This window comes from Lepidothrix coronata, unplaced genomic scaffold (genome assembly GCF_001604755.1).
Source record: "Lepidothrix coronata isolate B3197 unplaced genomic scaffold, Lepidothrix_coronata-1.0 Scaffold6, whole genome shotgun sequence".
Taxonomy (NCBI): Eukaryota; Metazoa; Chordata; class Aves; order Passeriformes; family Pipridae; genus Lepidothrix; species Lepidothrix coronata.
In genome coordinates, this window is record NW_016690186.1 from 5,252,890 (window position 1) to 5,280,487 (window position 27,598).

General features: G+C 39.1%; 1 protein-coding gene across 2 annotated transcripts in view; it reads left to right on the forward strand.

Moving 5' to 3' along the window:
• Positions 1 to 6,999: 6,999 nt before the first annotated feature.
• The window catches only part of B4GALT6 (beta-1,4-galactosyltransferase 6), a 30,179-nt gene continuing 9,580 nt past the window's right edge, over positions 7,000 to 27,598 (forward strand). The window contains exons 1-5 of one of the 2 annotated variants that reach the window (XM_017831194.1): positions 7,240 to 7,280; positions 19,708 to 19,761; positions 20,647 to 20,763; positions 21,113 to 21,226; positions 27,134 to 27,258. In XM_017831194.1, coding sequence (XP_017686683.1) covers positions 20,664 to 20,763; positions 21,113 to 21,226; positions 27,134 to 27,258 — 339 coding nt within the window. In that variant the 5' untranslated portion in view covers positions 7,240 to 7,280; positions 19,708 to 19,761; positions 20,647 to 20,663. Of the gene's footprint in view, positions 7,281 to 19,707; positions 19,762 to 20,646; positions 20,764 to 21,112; positions 21,227 to 27,133; positions 27,259 to 27,598 lie in introns of both variants that reach the window. The other variant, XM_017831184.1, reaches the window with a different exon arrangement.

Here is a 27,598-nt window from a genome sequence, read left to right on the forward strand (position 1 = left end):
TTATATATTCTTGTTTCTTGACTTCATAAATCTAGGTGTTACAATTTGGCTAAGGAGTTTTGCATCTTTTATAGTTATTGGTAGACCGATGTACAGCAGCTACTAAATTATTTAAACGGAAGTAGCTTTCTAACACTTAAGATGAAAACTTAAAAAGCAAACCTTCTCCCCATATATTTTTTCTGATTTTTGTTTTAACTGTTACAGAGAGAAGTTACTTTATTTTAGGGTGAGCTAGGGTGAGCCTCTTTGTCTACACCGAGAGCTCCTCTCCTTTTCCTCAATATTTCATGGTTCAGCTCTAGAACAGACTTGCTTGTGACCTCTAGATTCAAGATTAGTATTAGAAAATGTTGCGTTTCTTTCCATGGAGGTGATCTTTCCTCAAGTAGTAATTACGTCTCTTTGTAAGAAATTGGATCTGAATCTACCTCAAACCAAAAAAAAAAGAGCATTAGCTAGAAAAGTTAAATGTGACTGAAATACGAACTTAGTTGTTATCTATTAATTTAATTGAAGATAAGAGTATGATTTTACAAAATATCACAGCATGGGACACACATAGAAGGAATGCTGGAAACAAAGAATATAAGGCCTTGTCTAATGTTTCTTTTTTTTTTTCTTTTTTCATCCATCTGTGAAAGAAAATAGATCCACAACACTTCTTGTTGGACAATACTCTTCATGGTAGCAGTCACAACACATTTGCAAACTTTGAATATAGAACTCAGAGACTGTAGTTATTAGAAATAAGTTTCAGGTCTGAGTCTCAAACTTTCTCAAAATGCTTCCAATTTGACATTTGATTTAATAATGGGATTATAATGGATGTAATGAGGTTAGGTCACATGACCCAAAACTTGAGTATGTTATTCTATTTCTCATTATTTTTTGGTTTGAGTTTTACATGACTGTGTGCCACACTCAGGAACACTAACTTTCCTTGTAGTCTAGATCACCCTGACACAACTTGAATTAACTTTTAATGATAATTAATATTTATCTTAATATTTAAAAATCTAACACAGACAGTGCATTTTCTTGGAACTGTCAAGTGTCTTCTCATGCTTCTTATCCTGATCTTTTTAAATCCAGGCATTTTAACTCCTTGTTTAAGACCTTGCAAGAAGGATTACTTATCAATTATTTAACAGGATCCTGGAATGCTGCTGCCCTGCATAACAAAGTGTGATTAATCAAAATCATGCTGCTAAATCCAAGTAGATGAAAAACCCAAGGTATTTACAAATAATACCAACAAAGTAACTGCTACATGTAGGATTAGTAATGAAACCATGTTATGCTCATTTATCAATTTTTATTACTACCATTAAAGAAAACAGAAAAGGCAAGGAAGAAAACTGAAGCAGTGATGGCAAAAGATTTAAGATGCCAAGCCACGGGGAATATTTCATGGAATTCCTTGTAGTGAGGAGAAAGCTGATCATGGAATTTTGCCTGTGGCTCAGGGGGTTGCTCAGAGCCAAGGGAGGTCTGTGGCTTGGCTGCAATTCACTGGGCTTTTTTGTGAGACAGGTGGTGTGAGTAGGAAAGAGCTCCTGTAAAAAGAGTGTGAAAGAATCATTCTGCTTCCTGGGCTATCAGTTACAGCATAAGTAAGGCAGTTGGGCTGGCTTAACTGAAAGTGAAGACAAAGTGACAGTGAGCTTGACAGTATTGGAATGTAAAGTAAGGTGTAAGAACGACAGAATGATATTGGTATTAATGATTAAACTTACAGAAAAAAGAAGACAATGCAAAAGTTGCAAGATTTAAATGGCATGTTAGTACTTCATTGTAGATAAAAAGTGTTTCAAACAGATAAATGACAAGAAAAGATGTGACAAAATCATGCAGCTTTTCTACCTGAACAATACAGACTATGGAGGCAGCCAGGTGAAACTTGGTAATGTGTATAGGACTATTAATTTGGAGAGAGACAGACTCAAGATAGATCATTACACAGAAGAGAAAAAACAGATAGTTAAACAATAGTTTACTGCACCTGTTTCAAAGACAGGGTATGAGCAATAAGAAATAATGTGAACATGTGGCAGTAAAAGACCTGGAGAAAAAAAGTGAGATTTTAAACTAATAATGCAAAACTGAATGTTATATGGGCAGCACATTCATATGTGTATTCTTTTAACACTCATTGCTAACAAATGATCTAAGCACTATACCACTCTCTACTTCCTTGAACAGTCGAACCTCTGACACAACTTTAGTGATGCTTGTGTCAGGTTCATGTCTTACACTCATTGACGACAATATCTTAAGATAATTTTGCTTCTCTCAAGGTCTTCTGGCATTCCTTCCTGCCCATTGTCTCACAGCACCCTGTGTCCACAATTACAAAGCCACAATGGTTTGGGGTGTCACTCTTACAAATGGATTTCAGAAGTGACCGAGACGAAAAATATCAAGCCTCTCCCTCTTTCTCTATCTGAAAATGTGCTGTTACTCTTCTCCAAAAGATCAGTGCCCTGATTTTGTTAACTGCACATCATCGTGCACAATTGTGCCTATGCAACATGGGAAGCCTGTTACTTTAATTTCACGCATGCACTTCCTACAGCAGCATTTGTTAGACTTGATGAATTATATGACCTTTTGGAATGACTGACAGATGTGTTTATTATAGTAGCTTTGAAGATGTTGATGGTTTTGCAGCTGTTCTCTGATGAAATCTTGTTTGATTTTGTGTTTGCTGATCCATAGAAAATCCACTTTTGGATGGCTAGATTGAAAACAGGAATGAGGAGGGAGTTTTCATCTTTCAGAGGAACCTACAGTTGTTTAGGAACTCTTCTGTACAAATTCCATTGTAGGATGAAACAGAGCAGAGCAATGTATTTCCAATGGAATTTCCTCTTCTGACAATAATAAGTAATGTGTGATATGGTCTCTTATTAAAACAAGTGATCTACTTATTGTACAGTAATCTTTTTACTGAAAAAAGTAATATTTAAAGAAGAGGTTTCAAGTACTTGTCAGAGCATATACCTGGGCATAGTCATCTACCACAACTGTGTGTGAGTCATGCTGCAGCTCTGGCAGTGTCCTGCTGCTCGAGATTCAATTAAACATGACACATCTATCTTCCGAAACTCCATTTTGATATCCTTCCACAAATGTTTCTATGTATTTAAGATATTATTCCCCAGGTTTTCTTATGCTCATCACAGTAATCCCTTTATCTCTTACAAAAGTGCATCTAACAGTCTAAGCAATGAAACCAAAATTAATACTGTTGAGCTGAAGACATGGCAATTGTCTTTACTTATGCAGAGACAGTGCTGTGTAGTGCACCACTTAATGTTCCTCCACACAAAAGCTAGGGTGAGCCTTAAGATTTTTTGTACCACGGACCTCACTCTTGACTCTGACAAGATTCTGCAAGTTGTCATCGTATTGATCTTCTATGTCCTTCCCCATGGTTACAGCACAGAGACAGATCTTCTAAAACTCTACCAAAAACACTAATAAAAGTAGAATGGGGGAGAATCACAAGTCAATTAATACTCAGTTATTACAGTTAATAGAGTAAATCGATAGCTTTAATATGTAAAAACTAAATTAGTAATAATACTACATCACATTTAAAATAAATTTTACTTTAATGTGAGATAGTGACAAGACATAAAGACACAGTACGTTTTTGCTTCATAAATTCAAGTTTGTGTCCTATATTACTGTCAGCTAAAGCTTCAAACTTAAATCATGTACATAAACAGAAGTTCAATGTTGTGTTTCTATAGCTAGTTTTACACTTTGCTCAATAAAATAAATGACATATATCAAGTTACATAGCCGCCACTGGCAATTCAGAATTTTGTGACAAAATGCATCACACAATCTATCCCTCTGTCTGATACTGTCATGGTTTATCCCGGTCAGCCGTTCGCTCGCTCCCCCACCAGTGGAATCAGAGAGAGAATCAGAAGGGTAAAAGGTGGAAAACTCTTGGGTTGAGACAAAGACAGTTTAGTAGGGAAAGCAAAATCTACACACACAAGCAAAGCAAAAAAAGGAATTAATTCTCTGCTTCCCATGGGCAGGCAGGTGTTCAGCCATCTCCAGGAGAGCAGGGCCCTATCACGTGTAATGGTTACTTGGGAAGACAAAGACCGTCACTTCCAATGTCCCCCACTTCCTTCTTTGTCCCTTGATTTTATATACTGAACATGATGCCATGTTGTCTGGAATATGGTCTGATTCTATGATTCTATGATCCCAACCTCCCATGCACCTCAAACTTCCTTGCCAGTGTGGCAGTATGAAAAGCAGAAAAGGCCTTGGCTCTGTGTGAGCACTGCTCAGCAATAACAAAAACATCTCTGTATTATCAACCCTGTGTTCACCACAAATGCAAAACACAGCCCCATACTAGCCACTGTGAAGAAAATTAACTCCACTCCAGTCAAAACTAGCAGAGGTACTCATTGCAATAATATCCATCAAAATATAACTGACAAATCTCTGCTTCAGAGCTAAAGGAGCAGAAATTCTCCCTCTCCTACGGAAACCCTTTCTGGGAAATCCTTACGTCTACGCTCTGTATCACAGTGATAATCAGGGAAGCCCATGATGTGGCTATAGATCATTACTGTGTGTACTGTATTCTACTGTACAAAGAAATGTTCAACATCTAGCAAGATTTTCACTGTTTAAGTAGAAGGTCTTTCAAGTAAACATCTGGCTGTGTTATTACTATCACTTATTTGCATCATTACTTCACCAATTAACCAATCATTTTGCATTTCTAGCTCTGACCTTTACATGTCCATTGACTTGAGTTTTTTACATTTATGATACGAAAATACTGAAGCCTGCAGAGTGTTTGGAAAGAGTTTGCTTGTGACTGAAGTTATAAGGGTATTCCCTCAGCCTAAGGGATGAACTCTACTTGACCATAATCTGTGCTGGGTGAACAAAATAATTTGTCTCTTTATTACTGAAAAAAGATGGAGAGCATGTAGTGACAGGACAAGGAGGAATGGCTTCAAACTGAAAGGGACTAGGTTTAGATTAGATATTAGAAAAAAAGTATTTAATGTGAGGATGGTGAGAACTGGAACAGGTTGCCCAGAGGAGTTGCGGATTCCCCATTCGTGGCAGTGTTCAAGACCAGGTTGGATGGAGCTCTGAGCAACCTGGTCTAGTGGAGGTGTCTCTGCCTATGGCAGAGGGAACTAGGTTTAAGGTCCCTTCCAACCCAAAACATTCTATGATTCTATGATGATTACTGAAACAAGATGAAGGTATTGCTAAATCTATTGCATAAAAAACATAGTGCAAGACTGCAATAAAATTGTATTGGGGGAAGGGGGGAAATTCTACATCTCCTTTCTCTTTATCCTATACCTGACTAAACTCCACACACACTAACAACACAGACCTGGATTCTTACACAACTGGATCCTGCTGCCATCTCAAGTGTGCTCAGGCATGCCCTGGCCTGCTGCCAACCCCTTGGCACACATCTTCCTATCTGTGACACCATTTAGAGGAGGAATAGAACGATAACTCACTTGACCCTAACACCCAGCAACTTGTGGCAGCCAAAGCAAGAAAGAACAGTGAGTCGATGTGGAGCTTATGTTGCCAACTTTTTAAAAATACGTTTTTTGAGCAATGCGCTCGGAAGCAAACTGGTAATGGAGTGTGTAGATCATCACACTTGAATTTGGCAAGTCTGAAAGCACAAGTGTAGCCAAACCTTCAGGTAACACTTCCTGATCTGCTCTATGGAGAACTGTTGGGTCACAGAATCACAAAATTGTTAGGTTCGGAAGGGACCTCTGGAGATCATCCAGTCCAACCCCCCGCCAAGGCAGGGTCACCTAGAGTAAGTGTCACAGGGATGTGTTCATGTGAGTTTTAAATGTCTCCAGAGAGGAAGACTTCATGACCTCCTTGGACAGCCTGTTCCACTCTAAAGGTAAAGAAGATCTTCCGCATCTTGAGGTGGAACTTCTTGTGTTTATGGCCATCACTCCTTGTCCTGGGCACCACTGAAGAGTCTGGCACCATCCCCTTGGCACCCGCCTTTGAGATATTTGCATGTATTGAGGAGATCCCTTCTCAGTTTTCTCTAAACAGGCCCAGCTGCCTCGTAAGAGAGATGCTGCCAGCCCCGACTCGCGTTTCCAACTGCTCTGCACTAAAACCAGCGGGAAGCACGACGAGACCCGCCCATTCCCTCTCTCGGTACAGAGACAGCGCCGGCTGGGGAGAGGAGGGGAAGGACAGGCACCAGCGCTGGAAAGCGGGCACGGGCGGGGCGGGGCAGGGAGCCGGTCCTGCCCCGCCATGTCCCGCTAAAGGCGGAGGCGGTGGGCGCGGGAAGATATCCCTGCCCGACGGCCGAGCACGCCAGGATCCCCTGGAGCGCGGGTTGGGATGCGGGGCCCGTGTGAGCCGCTTCGCCCCACTCCCCCCGCCCCCCGCACACCGGCGGTACCAGCGCTCGCGCGCGCACCAGCCAATCGGCGGCGGCGGGCTCGCTTGGCCCTGCCCTCCCATTGGTGCGCGGTGCGAGGGGGCGGGGCTGGCGCGCGCCCGCCGCAGTCCCGCAGTGCCGCCGCCGCCGCGCCGGGGCTTGCGCGCGCGCGTGTCACAACCGCCGCAGCGGCCGCGGGGCTCGGCGGGGCGGCTCCGCCCGGGGCGGCGGCGGGAGCAGGAGGGAGCGCCCGGGCCGGGCCGGGCCGGGCTTGGCGCGGAGGTGACTGCTCACCCGCAGCGGGGATGCTGCTGCTGCCGCCGCCGCCGCCGCTACAGCCGCCGCCGCCGCCGCCAGTGAGGGGACAGCAGGCGGGAGAGAGGGCGGCCGCGGCTCCCGGCGGCATGTGAGCAGCGGCGGGAGCGTCCCCCGAGCCCCGCGGCAGCGCTAGGGGGGCCCGTCCCCGCGGCGGCGGTTCAGCGCGGGCATCCTCGCTCCAGCCGCCCGCGAGGGGAACAAGGAGCGGCCACAAAGCGCCGCCGCCCGCCCGCCCGCCTCCGCCCGACCCGCCCGCTCCCGGCGAGGGAGGGGGCGAGCGGAGCCCCCTCGTCACCTTCTCGCCGCCCGATCTATGGGAGAAGCGGGCCGTCTCCCTCTAGGAAACGCTGCCGCGGCTCGCCGGGACTGAGCGGAGCGGCCGGCGGCCGGCGCGGCGGGAGGATGCCACTGCTGCGGAAGGCGCTGCGCGTCTCCAACCGCTCCATGCTCGCCTTCATCTTCTTCTTCTCCTTTTCCTCATCCTGCCTCTACTTCATCTACGTGGCCCCCGGGATCGGTGAGTCGGAGGCCGCTCCCCGGGGAGCGGGGGTGAGGGCGGCGGTGGGTGTCAGGCTGTCACAGCGACCAGGAGGGCACGGACGGCGCCGGGCGAGGGGCGGCTCAGAGGTCGCAGCGCGATCCCGCCCGCCCGGGGAGCATCGGGGCGGCGGCGGGGGCGGCGGTAGCGTGCGCTGATCCCTCATCTTTGTTCTGCTGGTTTCAAATGCTCTAGAAGGTTCATGTGCCATCGCGAGGTAGGTGGGTGCTGCCCTTGCCTCGCAGGCTGGGAAAGTGAGACACAAAAGCAGCTCACCGCTTCACCGTGTTATAACGGCAGGGACAAGGAAAGAACTGCCAAACTGCTGGACTCACTTGGATGTATTCATCTTTCGAATTGTTAGTAACTGCATTAATAATAAAGCACGTGTGAACAAAAATTAAGAACCAGTTTGAAAGTTTGTTGTTTACGTCCGTCAGTGGGATCTCTCTTCACAGGTTTTACAGTTAACTTCCACTTCTGGAGGAACCACCTCAGAGGGGAGAGGGAAGACAAACAGTTGATTTAGGGGAATCTTCATAAAATAACTGTGCAAGTTTGTGTCAGACAAAAAAATGTGCTATTTTCCTTAGTTTGCTCTTCTGCTGTTACTGGGAGACTGTCAGGCTTTTTTTCACTGGATGATCCTTTCGAAACTGGTTAGCATTACCCCAGAGCTAAGGCCAGTGTTATCCTGTATGGTGCTCTGTGAGTTTTCACTATGTTGGGTGTCTGTTGACTAGGCAATGTTTTTTTTTTCCAGGGAACGTTTCCACTTTCTTCTGCCTGTTTCCTTGCTTTTCAGGTGCTACCTAAATACCTGTAAAATCATCTCTCTTTGTCTTCAGTGCTTGAAGCGCCTCTCTGCAGTCATTACTGTGAAATGTCCACATTCGACCACTGAATCTGCGGGAATTGTTTCCTGTTGACTGCGACTTTATGCTATTTGGCTCCCTCTTGTTCACTATCTTATATTTAGCTTGTAAACACTTTCAAGGTGCAATTGCTTCTCCTGTACTTACATAGTTCTTCTGTAGTTCTGTAATTCTCCCACACTTATATACTTCAAACATTATTGACAAGCCTGTCATTTATTATTCCAGTTCAAATAAATATAAAAATGATTAGGGAATATATCATGGGTTGGAGTTCTGAACTTTCTTATCTGTCAGTGTTTCCTTGCTGAAAGGGGTGTGTAGTCTTGCAAGTGAGAATGATGCTGCTGGGGTCCATTTAGAAATCTTAGGTCTTTGAGACACTGCTACAATACATATATGTGTATATATATATATGTAAAGTAGACTTCAATTACAAGTAGTTGGTGTACAATTTAAATAGCAGAGTACACATCTTTCTAAGTGAAACTGTTAACATCTTACATAATGTGCACAGCTGGAGTTTTACTTTGTTATTTGAATGCTTCTTTTCAGTGGGTATCTTTTTAGGAAGCACATCTTCTCACTAAACAAGGCTTATGTAGTATCTTGTACAGAATCAGAGCCTTTAGTGGGGTGAGACTTTTCATTCCTGACTTTATCTTGCTGCTCAGCTGTTGAAAATTACATATGTTTCCTTTTTATTAGGAATAAAATGAAATCAATAGTATGTACTGTAAGTCTTCTTGGGGTAAGTTACGTCTGATCAACCTTGAGGAAAAACAAATCGTACTGAAACCGGTCTCTCTTCCTATCTCAGACATATATACTGTAATTGTCTCTTTCAAGCTGTGGTTTAACAATACAAAAATTTGGGGTAGTTCCATAAATTTGTGAGATTACATCTCTTTCTGGCTACTGATTAATTCTGTGCTGCCCTACCTGTATGCAATTGTGTTCTGAACTCATCCAGCTTAAATCAAAACCCTGCAATATTGAAGTTATTCTTTGTCTGTGGCACTTCTTGATCCACTTTGAAATGGTACCAAACTGTGCTGGCTTGGGGGGTCCTGGGGCAAGGAGTATAGAAAATGGTAAAGGAAAGGGCAGTAGGAAAGTTTTTACACTGGTATATCAGCCTATCAGCTTCCAGATGTGATGCTGATTTCCCAGGAATTTGCTCCTGAAAATGTTACTGGGTGGAATGGAGAGAAAGAAGGTCAGATATTATCTAAAAACCAGCAAGCATCCTGGCATATTCGTGGAAGGTTTTCAAAAAACCTAGGAACACCCAGGTTTACAGGCAGATGATTCATCTAATAATCCTATGCTGTATGCTCATGCCATTTGCATATTGTGATAGAATAGAATGTTTCACTCTACTTGCTCCTTTTCACTGAATGTAATGAAACAGATGTTTCTAAATTAAGGCTGATTTTGTGTGTGTGTGGCAGGAAGAGGGCTTAAGATTACTTATGGAAGCTCAGCCACTTTACCTGTGAGCAGCTTGTCATGAAATATATTCTGCAGCTAAGTCATAAATTATTGGGATCTGCCATAATTTATGCTTACAGATACGTTTTAGTTCATCAGAACATTTTCACCCTTAACAAACTACAAGCCACAGTGTCAGAGAGGATAGAAATTCTAATTGTGTTATAGGGAACTGGAGCTGTTCCCTGGCTGCTTTCTCTTCCTGATGGTCAGAGGAATTGAAAAGGAGGGAGAAGTTCACTCCCAAATGCTTTATGGAGCAGCAGTGTGCTGGAAGGTGGGAGGGGAAAAATAAGTGGATTATGTAGCAGAATGGTTTCCTGAGATGTCAAAGTGGATTGAAAATTTGAATTCTTATGGTCTGCTAGGGTGGGATTTCCTCTTAGCAAGCAATTCATAGCTTATCAAAGGAAGGTGTCTGCACTGGGAGAATTCTAAAAGAGGTCACTATCACATTCCCTCTGCCCTTCACGCTATTTAGAAACTGGAGTTACTGCATTTTTGTAGCAAAACTGCAGTTTTTTGGCAAATACAGTTTGGGTCAACTTGAAATATTGGCAATTTGTTTAGGAGGAAAAAATCTTAATTACTTATTATAGGGTATTTAATTATTTCTGTCTAATATTTTATAGTTTTTATTTGCACAAAAATTACAGATATTACAGTAACATCACTGCATAGCTTTTTTTTTTTTTCCTCTCAGAATGTTAGTTCTTTGGGAAAGAGAAGCTTTTATTATCCCATGTATTTCAGAATATGAGGGAAGGAAAAGCATTTGCATTTCATGTTTTCAGGCACAGTTCTGTGTTTTGAGACTAAGACATATAATATTCCACATAATATAAAAATATGGGGTTTAAATGGTTGAGGAAAATTCATACATAAGGTTGGGATTGTTCATGTGCCTCCTTCCCCCTCTTCTGTAAGCACAGACGATTGGATGAGGTAGAGATGGCTGCAACCCTACATCAGCAGCACCCTGATGGCCTTTTGATAGTCAGAGGAGCTCAAACATGAGAGCAGAATGAAACACTGAAGTGTTTAGAATTTAAAAATCTCATGTAAATGTTTAATGATACTTCTGTGTGATAGTCTCAATAAAAGCAGATAACAGGTGCTGCTTCTCCAGAAAGACCACTTCATCTGGTGCTCTTTCTCTGGTACGTGAAATGAAAGGATAGAAACTGAAGTTTCTGATTTTGAATTAGTCAATAAAGATAGACTGTGATTTTGAAACTTCACTGGAAGTTACAAATATCCATGTAGTAAAGACTGAAGAAGGTGGCTGAGAGCAAGAATATTTGGCACCAGTACATTCTCTTTCATTATTGTAGATAACAGTAGTGATAAAATGGACTCAGATAGTCTTTGTCTGGTCCTGACAGCTATCCAGAATACATAGGTATGTTCAAGTTTACATCCTGGAAAGGATCCAAAGATGAGGAGAATAAGACAAATTAACAAGGCAATGGTGACCAAGAGAGCATTTGCTGGTCTTATTTTACTGCCAAGCCAATCTGAGTATTGCAAGAGATATTTTTTTTCCCCCCTGCTTTTCCAATTTGCTATTCAGCATCATAACCGAAATGACATTGGACAACATAACTGATCTCAGAAAATGATCACTTATTCATCTCTGGGGTTTTCCTTTCTGTCTGATTCCAGCGGAGAACCTTTACCAGACTGGGTGGAAGAGTACCTTAGAGCTCTCAATATTGTAGTCAATTGCAGTCTAGATTTTCATTCAGAGGGTGGTTGAGCACTGGAACAGACTTCCCAGGGAAGTGGTCACAGCACCAAGCCTTTCTGAGTTCAAGAAAGTTTGGACAACGCTCTCAGGCACGTGGTGTGATCCTTGGGGTGTCCTGCATGGTGCCAGGAGTAGGACTCAATGATCCTGATGGGTCTCTTCCAAATCAGCACGTTCTGTGATTCTAACTTGTCCACCTTGGACATGATGAACTTTGTAGTTCTCATCAGAACTGGTTATGAAACAATGCAGTGATCAAGGAAGATGCAGTCTGCTTTGGCATCAGTAACTAGGAATCCTGAATGGTAAAATGAGATTGAGGAGTTAAAATCAGCTGCTGTTTTCTCTCCTATGCTCTTCTGCTTCTTTTATGAAAACTTTGCTACTTCCCTGGCAATCCTAACTGAAGGGCAGCTGTGGAGGCTAGTTGGAACTTTAAGCATCTCCATTGGTTTTAGCTTACAACTTTACATAAATCTATTTCCTATTCTGTTATTAGGAAGTAGTTTTCCTAATAGGAAAAGATGATCTCACTCCTTTTTGAACTAGTGCAAAAATGGAGGAGAGTGCTGCAGGTGCTATCAGCAAGATAAATTTTTACCAGGGCTTCCATGTGCTGTGCCTATAAATGTGGGCACAGCCTTTGTGATGATATTCTTTGTTCCTGTCAGCTATGGCTGTTGTGGTATTACCAAAGACTTGCTGTGTGTTTATAAAAAAATTTAGTTTGGAAGGGACCCCTAGAAGTCACCTGATCCAGTCTCTTGCTGAAAGCAGATCCTACTGGATGTATTGCTCAGAGCTATGTCTAGTTGAGTTTTGAATAAATCCAGGGATGCAGATTCTGCTGTCTCTCTGGGAAACCTCTTCCAGTGTTTGACAACTGTGAGAAGATTGTAATATGCAATTAAAATATTCCATCTTGCACCTTGTGTTCATTGCCTTGTGTCTTTCCACAGTGTACCTTTAAGTGTTCACTTTAGCCTTCTATATACAGTTCTGCTCTATAGCTGAAGACAGCAAAAAGTTCATCCTCCTCTTAGCCATTTCTACTGAAGACTGAACAAACCCATTTCTTATGCTTTGTGCTTGTACAAAATATGCTTCATTTTGAAAGGTTTCCTCTGGGCTCACTTTGGAATATTAATGTCTGTCTCTTACTCAGGTGACCAAACTGGACATAGTACCCCAAATACGGTTTCACAAGCTGCTAAATAGAGGAGAGTAGTTGCTCCTATAGGTCTGCTGGTTGTTAATACAGGGCAGGATGCTGTTGACGGTGTGTGCCACAATGATACACAGATGGCAATACCTTGTCTGAGGGTTTTGTGATAGAGCCTGTGTATGGGTTTACTGCAGCTCAAGGGCTGCACTGAAATAGGAATAATAGAACTAACCTCTTTAAAACAAAACAAATCATTGGTTACTCTCCTTCTCTGATGCTGTGTGAAGATACCTGATAAAAAGCTGATGAGTTTGCAGGATGTTGTAGATGTTCATGTTTGTATTTTTTTCGCTATTGCCTTCTTTTACTCCTCTCTAGGGAATTGTTCTCATGGGTCTCTTCCAAGTTTTTTGAGTGAATGAAACTCGTCTGTCCCATTGTTTCATAATTTCTTCAGGGAAATGTCTTTACTACAGCCTGGTTGTTGTTTGGGAGCTATTTTCAGCTATATTCCATTATTGAAGTTCACCTGTTATTAAAGGCTTCATTTGGAGGTAGGAGTATTTTCATTAGTTGCAGAGGTCTTTTTCTTGCTTGCATTGCAGTTTTTCACTTCAGTTCCACAAATTTTAATCCTTTAACTGAAAAATTTTAGTCAACTTTCTCATTAATCTCTTGCGCAAAGAAGAGAATGAGGTTTAAACATTCTCTGCTTGATCTCTGATTTCCAGTGATCAGATGTTCTTCAGCATTCTGACTAACAGCTCGAGCTCGTTATGAACTCAGGCAGGTAAGTTTTCTGCCTTATTCTGCGAAGTGCAAAGATTTTTCAATTATGTTGGCCCAGCACAGTCATTCCTAGCATCTCACTGGCTTTCACTTTTACCAACACATTAGCTTTGACTAAACACGCATGTTTCTTTCTGAATCAGTTGTTTTGCATCTTTATCCAATAGTTTTCCTGAAGTCCTTAGGTATTAATAGTTATTAGTCAGGGAACTTGCCTACATAAGATTTCAATGAGTACTCATATTGTGATGTTATTCTTAGACAGAAAAGGGTAAAAAACCAAGCACTTCCGATGTGCAGCTAACTTCATAAGGACAAAATAATTACAAGACCCCATGTGAAATGAGTTTTCACTGAAGCCAGCCAGTTACTTGAATGTGTTCTTTTCATGGCTTGAGAAGAAGAGATTGTATTCCCTGGGAACATTTATTTGAACTGTGATGCTTTACTGACATGGCCAAAGCTTTAACCATTTCCATACCTGTCTGTGGTGAAAGATAGCTTATCTACTGGCTTTTCGTTAATAAGACTGTTTCTGCAAGTAACTATCTCTGCTTGCTTTTCTACAGCTCTTAGTCTGTTTCAGGTAATCTTTTGTATTCAAATTATACAATTATGTTATGGGAAACATCATGCGATTATTATTCATTGTGTGGGATCCAGTGTTAGATTCTTGGGAACACAGTGTAGAGATTGGTTTCAGGACTTTAAGATATAAAAGAAGCTTTTTTTGCAAGGTATCGCCAATGGTCAGTTCACTTTCTTAGATTTGCAGTTGTCCTTCTTTACCTTCTGTTCATTGTGCATTTATTGAACTATTTTATGGCTTGCTGTATAATCAAGTAGTATCCTGAGAGGGTAGAATAGTATCAAAAGTGTTAGAAATTATTTTGAACATTATATCCTTTATCATGCTTAAAAATATTGTTAGGGAAAGAAATTTGAGATTCCCTTTTCTACTGTCTCCAGTAAACAGTGAACTGACATTTATTTAATTCCTCAGACTTGCAGTCTGAGGACTCATCCATTTGGCATATATGCTTTGTGGCAGTGAATATAGAGGGATTGTCTGAAGTATTAAAAAAACAATGCAGTCTCACCATCCCTGTGAAAGAAGTTTGAATTTATTGTTAATTTATAAATAGTGCAAACCTACTATTAAATATTCAACAACAAATCAGGTAAAATTATATTTTAAGGCATAAATTTTTTTTTGCTTTTTTCTTGGTTGTTGCATCTGCTTTAAAAAGAACTTCTGATTAACAACGAATGTGTAAAAATAAATAAAATCCCAAGGAAGTTGAACACTTACTGTAGTATTTATTGTTGTTCATGGTAAATTTCAGTTTGTGAATAGGAACTAGTTAACAGCAGTCTTGCATTACTTTAGGTATCATCCTTCACTGGTAAATTGTTTGGTGAATCAATTTTACAGACTAAGGTCACTATCCAGTAGTGGAAAATGTTTCTAGATCCTAGATGTTTTAGAAGAAAAGCTTCTGTCAAGCTCTATTTACTGTATATTTAGATTAATTGCAGAATTTAATCTTTAACACTTTTGTGATAATGTGCTATGCATAAACTCTGACAATAATTTATTTATATCTCTAGTATTGCTGAGGATAATATCATATAACCTTGAGATGAGAACATATCCATGTGGGATGTGGTCTAGAAATGCCCCCATGGGATGATTCCCCATTTACAATTAGTAGTGGAGAACTTTCTGTTAACTCCTTTGAATCCAATTTTTATGCATTATGTTGAATATGCTTTTCAGAAGTCCTGTAAAACAGGTGTTGACTAGCAGATGGGTAACTTTAGGGTCAATGGTAATTTGGAAAGACCTATTTTCTGTAAAGCCGTGTTTCTCGCATTTGAATTTTGCAGCATCCACAGATTTTCTATGAACTATCTCCTATCTGAGCTTTCCAGCAATTTTTTCCCCCTGGAAAGATCAATGTATAATTCTCAGATGGTCGATCATCTTCTTACTTTTTAAGGTTGTGGGTTGTTAACTTTTTGCTTATTGCTTTGATAGCATTCTTCAGATAAGGCTTTTTCCATGTTTGTTTTTGGGTTTATTGGTTTGAGGCTTTTGTTTTGTTTTGGTTTTGTTTTTATTTTTAGGATAAAAGCTGCATTTTTAAATCAAATTTGTGATCTCCAAGTTTGTTCATCTTTTGTTTAGCATTTAAGAAATCATCGTTTGTAGTCTAATTAATACTTTTCTATGTTGCTAAAGTATTCACAGTTCTAACTTCCTGCTGTTGTTCAGAATGTCAGTCATTGATCCATTTTCAGCTTCACTTGTTCTGTTGTATACTTTACTATGTTGGTTGCTCCTAAGTGTGTGGCATGTTTTTTTGGCTTTGCTTTGGTGTATGTGTACAGCATGACAAATTACTAAGTTTCTATGTAAAACTGAGTCTTGTGTTTTTTCTGTGAAGCTGAGGGATTATAAACTAATGCAGTGTTGCGAGAAGTGCTTTAATTTTTGGTGTACTGCTTGGAAGGAGCTTGATTCCTTGAGAGAGAGTGATCTGTGAATGAGACCTTTTTCTTTAAAAAAATAGCGTAAATAGTCTTCGGGTGAATATTTTAATAACAGAAAGCTACCTGATGTAAAACACTGAACCATTTTAACAGTTATTTTTATACTTCAAGAATTAATACATTGCTGCCACCCCCTGCCCCAGTGGTCTTGTTTTCACTCTAACACTTAAAACTATTAATAACTAGTGAACTATAAAGAATTAAGACAAAAAATGAGCCATCTGATATTTTTAATATGTCCTCTGAAATACAGGATGATCCTTTTAATGCCCTAATGTGCTTTATCAGAATGAGTTTTAAATAATGGCCTAAAACCAGGACTTTTGATGACTGATGTGTGGCTGTGTGCTCATGATTGCTGATACAGGTCTGGATCAATTGATAGTAAAATTTCATCTGAATTAGGTATGAGCTCATGCTTACACTGTAGTTGCTTTAACTGGAACATTGATTATAGTATTGATTCCAAGGTGTTCTGTATGGGTATGTTGTTCATTTTTCACTGCACTGCCCATTCGATTACCTTGTAAACTGTGTCTGTATTCTATGTTTCTTGAATCAGAAATTCTCTTACTGCAGATCATATACAGTAAAATACAGAAAATATAAATAAAACTGGTTCTACGTGGTTACATTGTTAAATGTTTTCTTTGGTTACATGTGAAATTTTGCCTTCCTGGTTTGTGCATGGCCTTGCACTATGACAGTGATGGTTGGTACAGATGCAGGAAGACAATAGTAGAAGCGAAATCACAGAATAATTGAGTTGGAAGGGACCTCTGGAGGCCACCTGGTCCGGCCTTTCTGCTCAGGCAGGGCCACCTGGAGCCAATTTGCCAGGACCACGTCCAGACAGCTTTAGAATATTTCTGTGGATATTCTCCACAACTACTTTGAGCAAGCTGTGCCAGTGCTCCATCCCCCTCATGGTACAGGACAGTTTTCTGGTGTTCAAATGGAACCTCTGGTGTTTCAGTCTGTGTCCATTGCCTCTGGTCCTGTCACTGGGCAGTGCTGAAAAGAGCCCGGCTCTGTCCCTCTTTGCACCTTCCCTTCATATACATTGTATACATACACACGCACCCATTAATATGACCCCCCTAAGCCTTCTTTTCAGTCTGAACAGTCCCAGCTCTTGCAGCCATTCACCATAGGAGAGATGCTTCAGTCCCTTTGTCTTCTTCATGGCTCATTGTTGGACACTCTCCAGTTCTCCTCTATTCTACTGTGGAGCTCAGAATTGGACACAGTACTCCAGGTGTACCTTCACTAGTGCTGAGTGAAGGCTGGATCACCTTGTCCTGCTGGTAACATTCTTCCTAATGCATCCCAGGATGCTGTTGGCTGCCTTGGCAGCACACTGCTGGCTCACGTTCTGGTGTTCACCAGGACCTCCAAGGTCTCTTCTGCCAAGCTGCTTTCCAGCTGGGTGCCCCTGAGCATATATTGGTGCATAGGGTTGTTCCTCCCCAGGTGCAGAAATTTGCACTGCTCCTTGTGGAACTTCATGAATTTCCTGTCAGCACATTTCTCCAGCCTGCTGAGGTTGCTCTGGATGGCAGCATGGCCCTCTGGCATATCAGCTACTTACCCCTTTTTTGTGTGATAAATAAACTTTCTGAGGGTACACTCTGCCTGTCATCCAGATCACTAATGAAGATGTTACACAAGACTGAACCAAGTATTGACCCCTGAGGTACACCACTGGTCACTGACCTCACCCTTTGGGATTGGTCAGTCAGTCAGCTTTTGATCTACCTCACTGTTTGCTTGACCAGCCTGTACATCAACCAGTTTTCTATGAGGATCTTATGGAATACAGTGTGAAAGGCCTTACTGAGGTCCTGGCAGGCAATGTCCACTGCTCTTTCCTTATCTACCAGGCCAGTCATTTCATCATAGAAGGTTATTAAGTTGCTAGAGCATGACTTCTCCTGGGTGAAGCCCTGCTGACTATTCCTGATAATTTTCTTGTTGTTCGTGTATCTGAAGAATGGTTTCCAGGTTTAGCTGCTTCATCACCTTCCCAGGGATAAAGTGGAAGCTGATCAGCCTGTCCTTCCCTGGGCCCTCCTTCTTGAAAATAGGAGTAACATTTGATTTCCTCCAGCTGTCGGGCACTTCTTCCACTCACCGTGATCGATTAAAGATTGTCAAGAGTGGCTGTGCAATGACATCTGTCAGCTCCCTCAGCACATGATACATCCCATCAGGGCCCATGTTCTTACCTGTGTTTGGTTTGCTTAAGTGTTCTCTGACCCGATTGTCTTCCACCAAGGGCAAGGGTAAAACTTCCTTGCTCCAACCTGGTCTCTGGGACTTGGGATTCCTGAAGATTAATCTTGCTAGCAAGACTAAGATGAAGGTGACATTCAGTACTGCAGACTTTGAGCAGTGAGTTCACATTTTCCTTAGTTTTCTTCTTGTCACCTATGCACTTGTAGAAACCCTTTTGTTGCCTTTGACATCCCTGGCCAGATTCTGTTCCATTTGGGCTTCAGCTTTAGCTTTCCTAACTGCATCCCTGGATGCTCAGATATTGTTTCTGTATTCCTCCTGCATTACCTGTCCTTGCTTCTACCCTCTGTACTATTTTTGTGTTTGATTTTTTTCCAGGAGTTCCTTGTTCATCCATGCAAGCCTCCTGGCTTACATAGTCCTCTTGACTTTGCTCTGGACTTGTTTGAAAGGCTTAGTCACAGTTCTGTACTTTAGCAGGTTCCTAAGACTTTGCCCTTCTGATTGTTTCCCCTGTCCCACTGCAAGGGAGTGAGCAAGCAAGTGGATGGGGGCTTACCTGTTAGCCAGATCAAACCACCACACTTCATAGATGTGAATTAAGATCATGCTTCTATAAACCTGCTGTTCTGCAGAGATAGAAACTCAGGTGACTTTGGCTTTTGGTATCATGCTAAAAAGCAGAATATAGTGTACAATCTCCAGAGGTTATCTCTGATATCAGTATTTGCTAAGTGATTCATATTACAAAATAACATTATTTTAGTGTTGGAATAGGAAAATATAGAAGAGAAGAGCTGTACTTATGAGGGGGAACATACATGGGGAAAAGAAGGGGGTTGATACCAATTTGAAATGTGTTAAAATTTGAAGAAAATAATTCTTTGGTAATTAGGAAATTTTTGTCCTATTTGAATGGCAAAAATCCACTTAGCCTCATCAGGCTAAGGTTGTAGTTTTCTTGTTTTCTTTTGTTTCTGTTTTAGTGGCCAGGAAGTGTTGAGATAACTTCAGGATCCTAGCAGCTGAGTAACTTTTATACACATGTAAACTCTTGTTAACCAAAACAGGTAGTCATGCTGGCAACGGGTTTGATGGAATTACATGCCATGCATAGCACCTGGGATATTCAGAGCCACTAATATTCCTTGTTTTGATAAGGAGTTTTTGAAAGTGAGAACCCCCCCTCAATTCTTTAAAAAAACCCCTATTATTGTAGGGCTTGCAAATAATATTCCTTGACAGATTGTGTTGGCGTTTGTATCTCTTTAGGTGTCAGTAGGATTGTTTGCTACTGTGGTGGAATTAATCAATATATTTTCCTCTGGAAATGTCAGAGTCCTTTATATGTAGTACTCTAGAGCTCTGGTCTCTGTGTTGGGCTGTAAGAAGTTATCAGTTGATCTCTCATGCCACTGGTGCTGAGTCATCTGATGAAGTGGAGTTCCTGAGATAATATTCTAACTTTTTTTTTTTCCCTCTGGTATGTTTAGTTCTTTCCTCCAAAGACTCTGAGCACTTTTTTTTTTGTTTTGTTAGGGTGATTACTAATTACAGCAAGCCAAGTATCCCTCAGACAACTGAGAGCTTAATGTAAGTGAAGTGACAGATGATCCCTTTGACCCTCTTTGCTACCCAGCGTAAAAACTGTTCCATAAAGGAAATTTGTCCCTCCCTTTGCAATAGTTTCTGAGCTCTGTGAGTCCTGGATAGACATTTGCTTGCTCAGTTATAAATGCAGCTTCATTTCTACCTTACTTCTTTCTGTTTAAGACAAGGAAATGTCTTGAGATCAGATTTGGGGCTTTGGGTGCATGGCTGACACAGAGGAATATTTCATGCTGTTGTTGGTAGTGAGTCATTTAATTACTCAGAATGTTGATTTACTCACCCTTGATGTCAATAATAAATATTTCATGTATAATTACCAAACATTAATACTTTGAGATTGGCAGTGATTTGTAGCAGTTGTATAACAGAACAGCTGTTGGGGGTGAATGAATAGCAGCACATTTTGGCTGAAAGTTGTGTTAACTAATGACTAAAAAGGGGGACCATTATATTGGACTAAAAGATTATCTAGACTTTTTTTGGTCCTGTATTTCAATGATAGATGTGAAGATGTAGATATGAGGGATATATCTACATATGAAAACTTTTTTATTGGTAAATTAAATTGTTTCTTGTCATTCTCAGTTGTTTTTTGTAAGTTAAAAAGAAATGAAAGTGTCATATCAAGTGTCTATTGATATGTTATAGTTTTGGGCTTTATATGGAAATGTGGTTATGAATCCATTTTATTCTTGTGTGTTGTTGCTGTTAGGTTTCACTCTGTGGACCTTCATGTTGAAGAATTAATGTTCACTAACCATGTATTCAGGCATAGTAACCAACGTTGAACACATTATAAATGTATGTTAGAATAATTTGGAAATACTTTATTTTAATTCAAATTCAAAATTGCTTTTTTTTTATCAGCAAACACGTATCTCTTTATGGTGCAAGCTCGTGGTATAATGTTGAGAGAAAATGTAAAAACAATAGGACACATGATCAGATTGTACACTAACAAAAATACTACACTGAATGGGACAGGTAAGAATATTTCTTATTTAATTTCATTTTTAAATGAACTTTTTAAAAAAAAGCCAAACAGTAATGACATAGCTTGATTAGGAAAATTTGGACCTAAGTCCTACTTCTCTGAACTGGAGTGAAGGTCAAATTGTTACCCTTTATCAGTGTAATTTTGAAAGAAATACTTTTCACAGCTGTAACAAAGATACCATCATTTAGTTATTCTTCCTTTAGTGCAGTAAAATGCTTTTTTAATCATGCTGCTATGAATTTGCTGCTTACAAAGTTAATGCTCTCACCTGCATGATGGTGTTACAAATTCAGTGGATAACGTAGGTTTTTACAAAAATCAACTCTTCTTTTTAAGATTATCCTGAAGGAAACAATTCTAGTGACTGCGTTGCTCAAACAACAATGTATCTTCCAGAGAACTTCACCTACTCTCCTTACCAGGCTTGTCCAGAGAAGCTGCCTTATATGAGTAAGTTTTAAACTGACCTTGGTGTTTATCTAGTAAATCGAATTGTACTTTATACAAAATACAGTTATTTTAATAGAAAACATAATTGCAAGGAGTCCAAGTATATAGCAGAAAATAATGAATAAAATGCATCTGATAATGGACAATGATGCTTATCAGAAGTTTGCCTGTAACTAATGTGTTACTTTTGACCTCTTTACTAATCATAGAATCACAGAGTATCCCAAGTTGGAAGGGACCCACAAAGATCATTGGTCCAACTCAGCTCTGCACAGGACCATCCTCAAGAGTCACATCATGTGCCTATTGTGACAGCTAATGTGTTTTAAATTTTATTTATAAATAATTTTAGTTTCTACAAATTAAAAAATAAATGTTTTTATTAATATCTAAGAACACTTGAACTTCATATTAAGTACTTATTCACAGTTGCATATATTCAGGAATAGTTAAAAATTTGCTTTTTTGAAATGGTATTCCTAATAGAAAGATTCCTGAGTCAGAAACCAATTCTCAAATCTTTATCAGGTAATCACAATTAGACCAATATGTAGGAAACTGAACAGGATGGTGTAGTGAAGTGAGAATTGATAGAGGTAAGAAAATGCCAAAGCCCTGCCACGAGGGATTAGTACTTACAAAACAAATGAAAAGTTGTGATCCTCAGGAAATTTTAAAATAAGACTTTCAAATGCAGATGTTTAAGATCCCAAGCTATTAAATAGGTTTAGTGGGTTGACCCTAGCTTGATGCCAGGTACCCACCACAGCCACTTTATCTCTCCCCTCTCCAATTGGACAGAAAAGAGAAACTATAACTAAGGATTCATGCGTTGAGATAAGGACGGGGAGATCACTGACTGATTACTGTCATGGGCAAAACAGACTTGAAATAGGGATATTAAATTTATTACTAACAAAATCAGAGCGGGATAATGAGAAGTGAAATAAATCTTAAAAACACCTTTTCCACCCCTCCCTCCTTCTCAGGTTCTACCTCCTCTCCCCCAGCAGCACTGGGAGACAGGGAATGAGGATTACTGTAAATTCATCCAGGTTGTTTCTTCTGCTGCTCAGGGAGAGGAGTCCTTCCTTTGCTATAAAAAAAGTATAGCTTTGTATAGCTTTGTTTGGGAATATTCTTAAAAGTTCTTGTTAAAAACTGTAAGCTATCATGTGAATTCCACTTTCCTGCGAACTTGCCATTGTTCAGGTTCAGACAAAATTATGGACATTGTTTGCTCTCCTCCAGCTTGTAGAGAAAGCAGTCCTTAAAAACCAGGAAGGATTAGGGTGGTACCTAACAGCTGTTAAATACTGACCTGCTTAAAACACTAAAAAGAAAGAGGCAAATCAGTTCAGGTGCTGACTGCTTTACATTGACCTTCACCGTTGATAGTTTGCTATTACAAATTGTTCTGATATTTAACCTCAATAAAATTGCAGTCCCTTGACTGAAACAAACTTCCTCCATAGAAACCACTACTGAGTTTTCAGCTTCTTTCTGTGTTAGGAACTGTTGTTAGATTATCGGAGTTGCTGTAGGAAGCAAAGGACAATTAAATATTCTTTTTTGACCTCTGCATTTGGAAGAAATCAGAACTTGAGTCAGTAATCCATTGAATTACTTTAGTTCTGGTAAATGTTTTGTAGACAGACAGTATTTTTGAGTGAAGAACTAATGGTAGCATTAGTAAATCTCTCTAAGATAATTACTTAAATAGAACTGTCTCATTTGGTGTCAGAATGTACCAGCTAGAGAAGAAGAATCATCAACTCTCTGTAAATAAGTGTAAATATGTTACTAGAAGTGAGTTTGTTAGTAACCGGCAGTATCTGTTACACTGTGTTTATTTTACTTGCAGTATCTAAAATCAAATAATTAAACTATCGATCTGTAAGAGAGAAAATTTCAAATAGTTTCTGAAGCTATTTGTGATGCATTCCAGAATTCTAAACTCTTAGACTAACAGCTGACCTAATCTGTGGGTTGTCATTCAGCATGAACAAGTAATTAAGTATTTAATATAGCAGTTCAGATCCATATCATACCAAACAATGTTGCTGACAGCCAAATGGAATTGACTTATTTTTCTTCAAAGAAAAATAGTGGATTTTATTAGGATAATCTAGATTTCATGATAATTTTTTTTTATCTTGACTGAGAAGTTTATCTTTTGAAGAATACAGAAACAGTGTATGTTGTCTGTGTGTCTTTTCAATACTGCCAGATTCTAAACTTTGTCTCTTAACATTTTAAATATACAGACATGGAGCCAAAAGTGTAGATCAGTTACTGTTTCTTATGAAACAAAATCATATAGAAAAGCCACATAGTAATTAGCCCCACAGTGTGATAATATCCTTATTTCAGCCTGTTTCCCTCCAGACGTGGGGTTTGATTTTCAATATCACATTTTTATATAATATTTTACATATAAACAAATAATTGACAAATGCATATAAGTTAGTATTTTTAATGGCACTTTCAAGGGATTAAGCGGTTGTAATTCTATGAGATTAGTTCAAAACTACCGGTTCTACTTGTGCCTTAGTCTGTTGTCCAGGAGTGGAGGAATGAGGCAAGTCAGAAGGTACTTAGGTGCCTTATAGCTCAGCTTACTTACGGTGTGTTATCTTAAATCTTTGATGCAGTTTGTTTTAAATTGCCAGGTGTTCAGAATTGTCAGGGTAGGGAAGCATTGTGCTCTGCCATTGTTGCTATCAGCCATGTTTGCCATATGTAATTCTACTAGAATTTCTCTATAGGTCTCCTTGTTGCTGCTCTCTCTTTACCATCTTTTCTTTTTTTTTTTTTTGGTCAGTAATTGCTTTATACTTATTCTTTCATATTTAATTTAATAGACAATAATTTTAATAGAAAATAATTCACTGGATAAGTTGCTGTTCAACAAAGGGATATATGTTTCACCCTTTGGTTTTCATGTATACCTTTTTAATCATCATCTCTGTGTTTAATTATAATCTAACTCACACTTCTCTGAAGACCATTTAATGCAATGAAATGTTGTAGGTAGTCCTGAGATAGCCAGGGAAGAAGGATTCTTGGATCATGTATATTTTGACATGCTTAATAATCTAAGATTATTATGGAAGTCAACTTCTCTTCTTTACATCAACTTGCCAAATTTGTATCATGAAAGGAGTATGGTAAAATCATGTTTTGTCCCAAGTACATATGCTCTTAAGATAGGAACAACTATTGCATTTTGTGTGTGACTCAGTCTTTCAGGTTATAACCCACTGGTTAAGCACTGCTGTTGTAATTCATAAGCAAGACACCTCTACTTCAAGATAGAAGCAGTACAAGAGTCTGTCTGTCTTCCTTTGTAGATAAACTGATAATTGAAACCTTTCTAGACTACATAGTTTCTAAAGCTCTTGTCATCTTGATTTTTTTTGTACTGTAGACTATTTCTAATTTGATTTCTTTTTAAAGCATTGTAACTGGGTAAAACCCTGGTTACAAAAGAAAGTAGTAATTACCTTCTCTGTCTTTCATGTAACAGCAGTTAACATATTCCAGGGTGAGATTTGCTATTTTTGTGCAATTGCATTTTATTGCATTAGCTCATATTAATAGGAAATGCATTATAAACTGTAAAAATATCTTTCTAGATACTGCAGCATAGCCAGGTATTTCCTGTTTTGTCTCTGTATGCTTCATTTCTCTTTCGGTAACAATCCATACTTTTTTTTTTTTTAAATTAATTTCACTCTATTGATTTCTGTATGTATCTGATTTGTTGAAATTATTTTGCTTTCTGATTCTCTTCTTCAAAATGCTTTTTGCTTCTTCAGCTTTCTTTTTTTGTGGGTTGTATAAATATGTCTTATTGCAGCTTGCTAGACACTAATGGAAGTAGTGAATACTAAGCCCAGATACTTACAGAGGTGCCTTCTCCTGCCTCCACCAATGACAGGGAAAAAGTGCTGAATTCTATTCACCCACCTTCTGTGTACTTTTGATAGTTAGTACAAATACTTCAGGTTTTACTATAGCTACTTTTTAAACAGTCTAGAAGGAATTCCTTCATGTTGCATGAAGTTAGAAGCACCTCTCTTATCTAAATACTGTTTTACCATTTGAGTTTTTTTTTTAATTTTTTTAATTTTAAATTTAAACTCTGTAAGCAGCTAGATCACATCTAAACTTTTCTCAGGAGACTAAGCCATCTGAGTCACATCATATTGTAGGTCATTGTCTTCCTTTTCTGGTGTAGTAATTGACTTTTGTTTATCTTTCTTTTCCTATTAGATTCTGTACATAAACTGAAAGGCTCTTTTTGCTTCTCTGTCTCTTGGTAGTTGAAATTGATTTAGTGATTTTTATTTTTTTCATTTACTTTGTTGATTGACCTTGATTCTACATTTTGTAAGATTTCTTTTTCAGGTTATTGAAGTGCTTCAGACACAACAAAAATGATCATCCAAGCTTTTTTTTTTATGATTATTTTTAATTCTTTTCACATTTTTATGTAAATCTCTGTAGGATTAGCTTGCTCTGTTATATATTTTACAGGTTTTTATAGTGAGTGCCAGGTTAACTTTTTCTTCTAAAATAATTATATAAATGTGGGTTTCTTTAAATCTGCACTTGAAAGATTTCCATTTTATACTGTTCTTGATACTTTCCCCCCTATAATTTTACTTTAAAAAGTTACCTTCTTCATTTACAAGAAGTACTATATTTAATCATATCCAAAAATAAAATGGCTCTTGCAGTATCTTCTGCCTTCTTCTGAAAACCATAGTTATTCCTAGTATGTTCCAAAAATGTCCGTTTTTCAAAAAGATTTAGGTAGCTAGTCAATTCAGTGACGTGAAGCAATCTTTTGACACAAATAGGATCTTTTTGGTATGGGCACAGGGGAGAAAATGGGAGTGATTTCTTTGACTGACTTTGAAACACCACCCCTCACCAAAATATTTAAATTTTTAGACAAAAATAAGTAGGATATTTTATAGTGTTTTGTCAGATAGTTATTGCAAGATTTTTGTTTGATGATCTAGAGCATAGTAGTTGCTGAAGAACAACTTGAGTTTCTGGTTAATGAGTGTTACACTACTCTTCTCCCCAGATTTTCTCGATTCCTTCTACTGCTTTTGAGGGTATTTACTGTAAGTCATTTTTTCCGGTTTTGAAATTTTTGCACATGCATAAGCTAATGATTGACAACTTTTAGCTATCAATTAACTAAGTGTTCGTATTTTCTTATAATAAGGACTAACCTGATTTTTTTAAAACCATATTGTGGTCTTTATTCAATAACTTACTGAATTCCACTCTCATCAGTAGCCTTTTGTGAATGCTTTTCCCACTGGGCTCACTAGTTCTAGTGGTGGTAATTTTCAAATCTAGTCAGCTGCTATGAATTGGTTTGATGAGGACAGTGGTGAGTTAGTGGATGAAGATTATACATGAAATGTGCATAATCATCTAGAATTTAAATTGAGGAAGTTTGTTTAGTGTAGTGATGATGCATTTTCTTTTAATGTGGAAGTGCAGTAGGAAGGCACACAGAATTTGAGTAAAGGTTCAGTAGTGCAGATAATGTGGAATTGTTCAGAGTGGTACTTGAAATGAAAGGTGACCCTAATTTTCTGTAATAGGTACAGAACTCAAATTACTTTGTTTGTTCTGTGTCCTCTGATAAGAGTATTTTGTTTATAGGTCTTATGGAAGGACTGTTTTTACTGGGAAACACTGAAATTTATTCTGTAAAAATTGAATATTAGGAGGACAGTATAAATCGTCCTCCAGTGTAATATGTAGGCAGTGTAACTACAAATTTCTGATGCCATTTGTCTATGGTGTAACATGTAGTGTTACATCATTTGTCTTAATTGAAATGAATAAATAATAGGGTTTTTGTCCTCTCTTTAGGAGGCCTTATTGATGTCAATATGAGTGAAATTAGTTTTGATGAAATTCAACAACTCTTTTCAAAAGATTTAGACATTGAACCAGGGGGGCACTGGAAACCAAAAGACTGTAAGCCACGGTGGAAGGTGAGATGCTGATTTTTGGTTTTGTTTTATTTTTTCTTCTTGGTACATGAGAAGAGTTTACCATTGCAAGCACTTAGTCTTTTGCTGATATATATTTATTTATTTATGTATGTAAATAAATAAATTATATACTATGTTATAGTATAAGTATTATGCCATCTGTGCTCTAGAAGAAACTATAGCTCAGAGAAAAATTTGAAATGGATTATCAGGGACTTTTAAAGGCTCACTAACTGTGGTTACTAAACATTTTATCATATGGAGGCAAACCTGTCCTATGTGTCTGTTGCTTGAAGTATAACTAGAAGAAAGGTAACATAAAAGGAAAATCTTACTTATA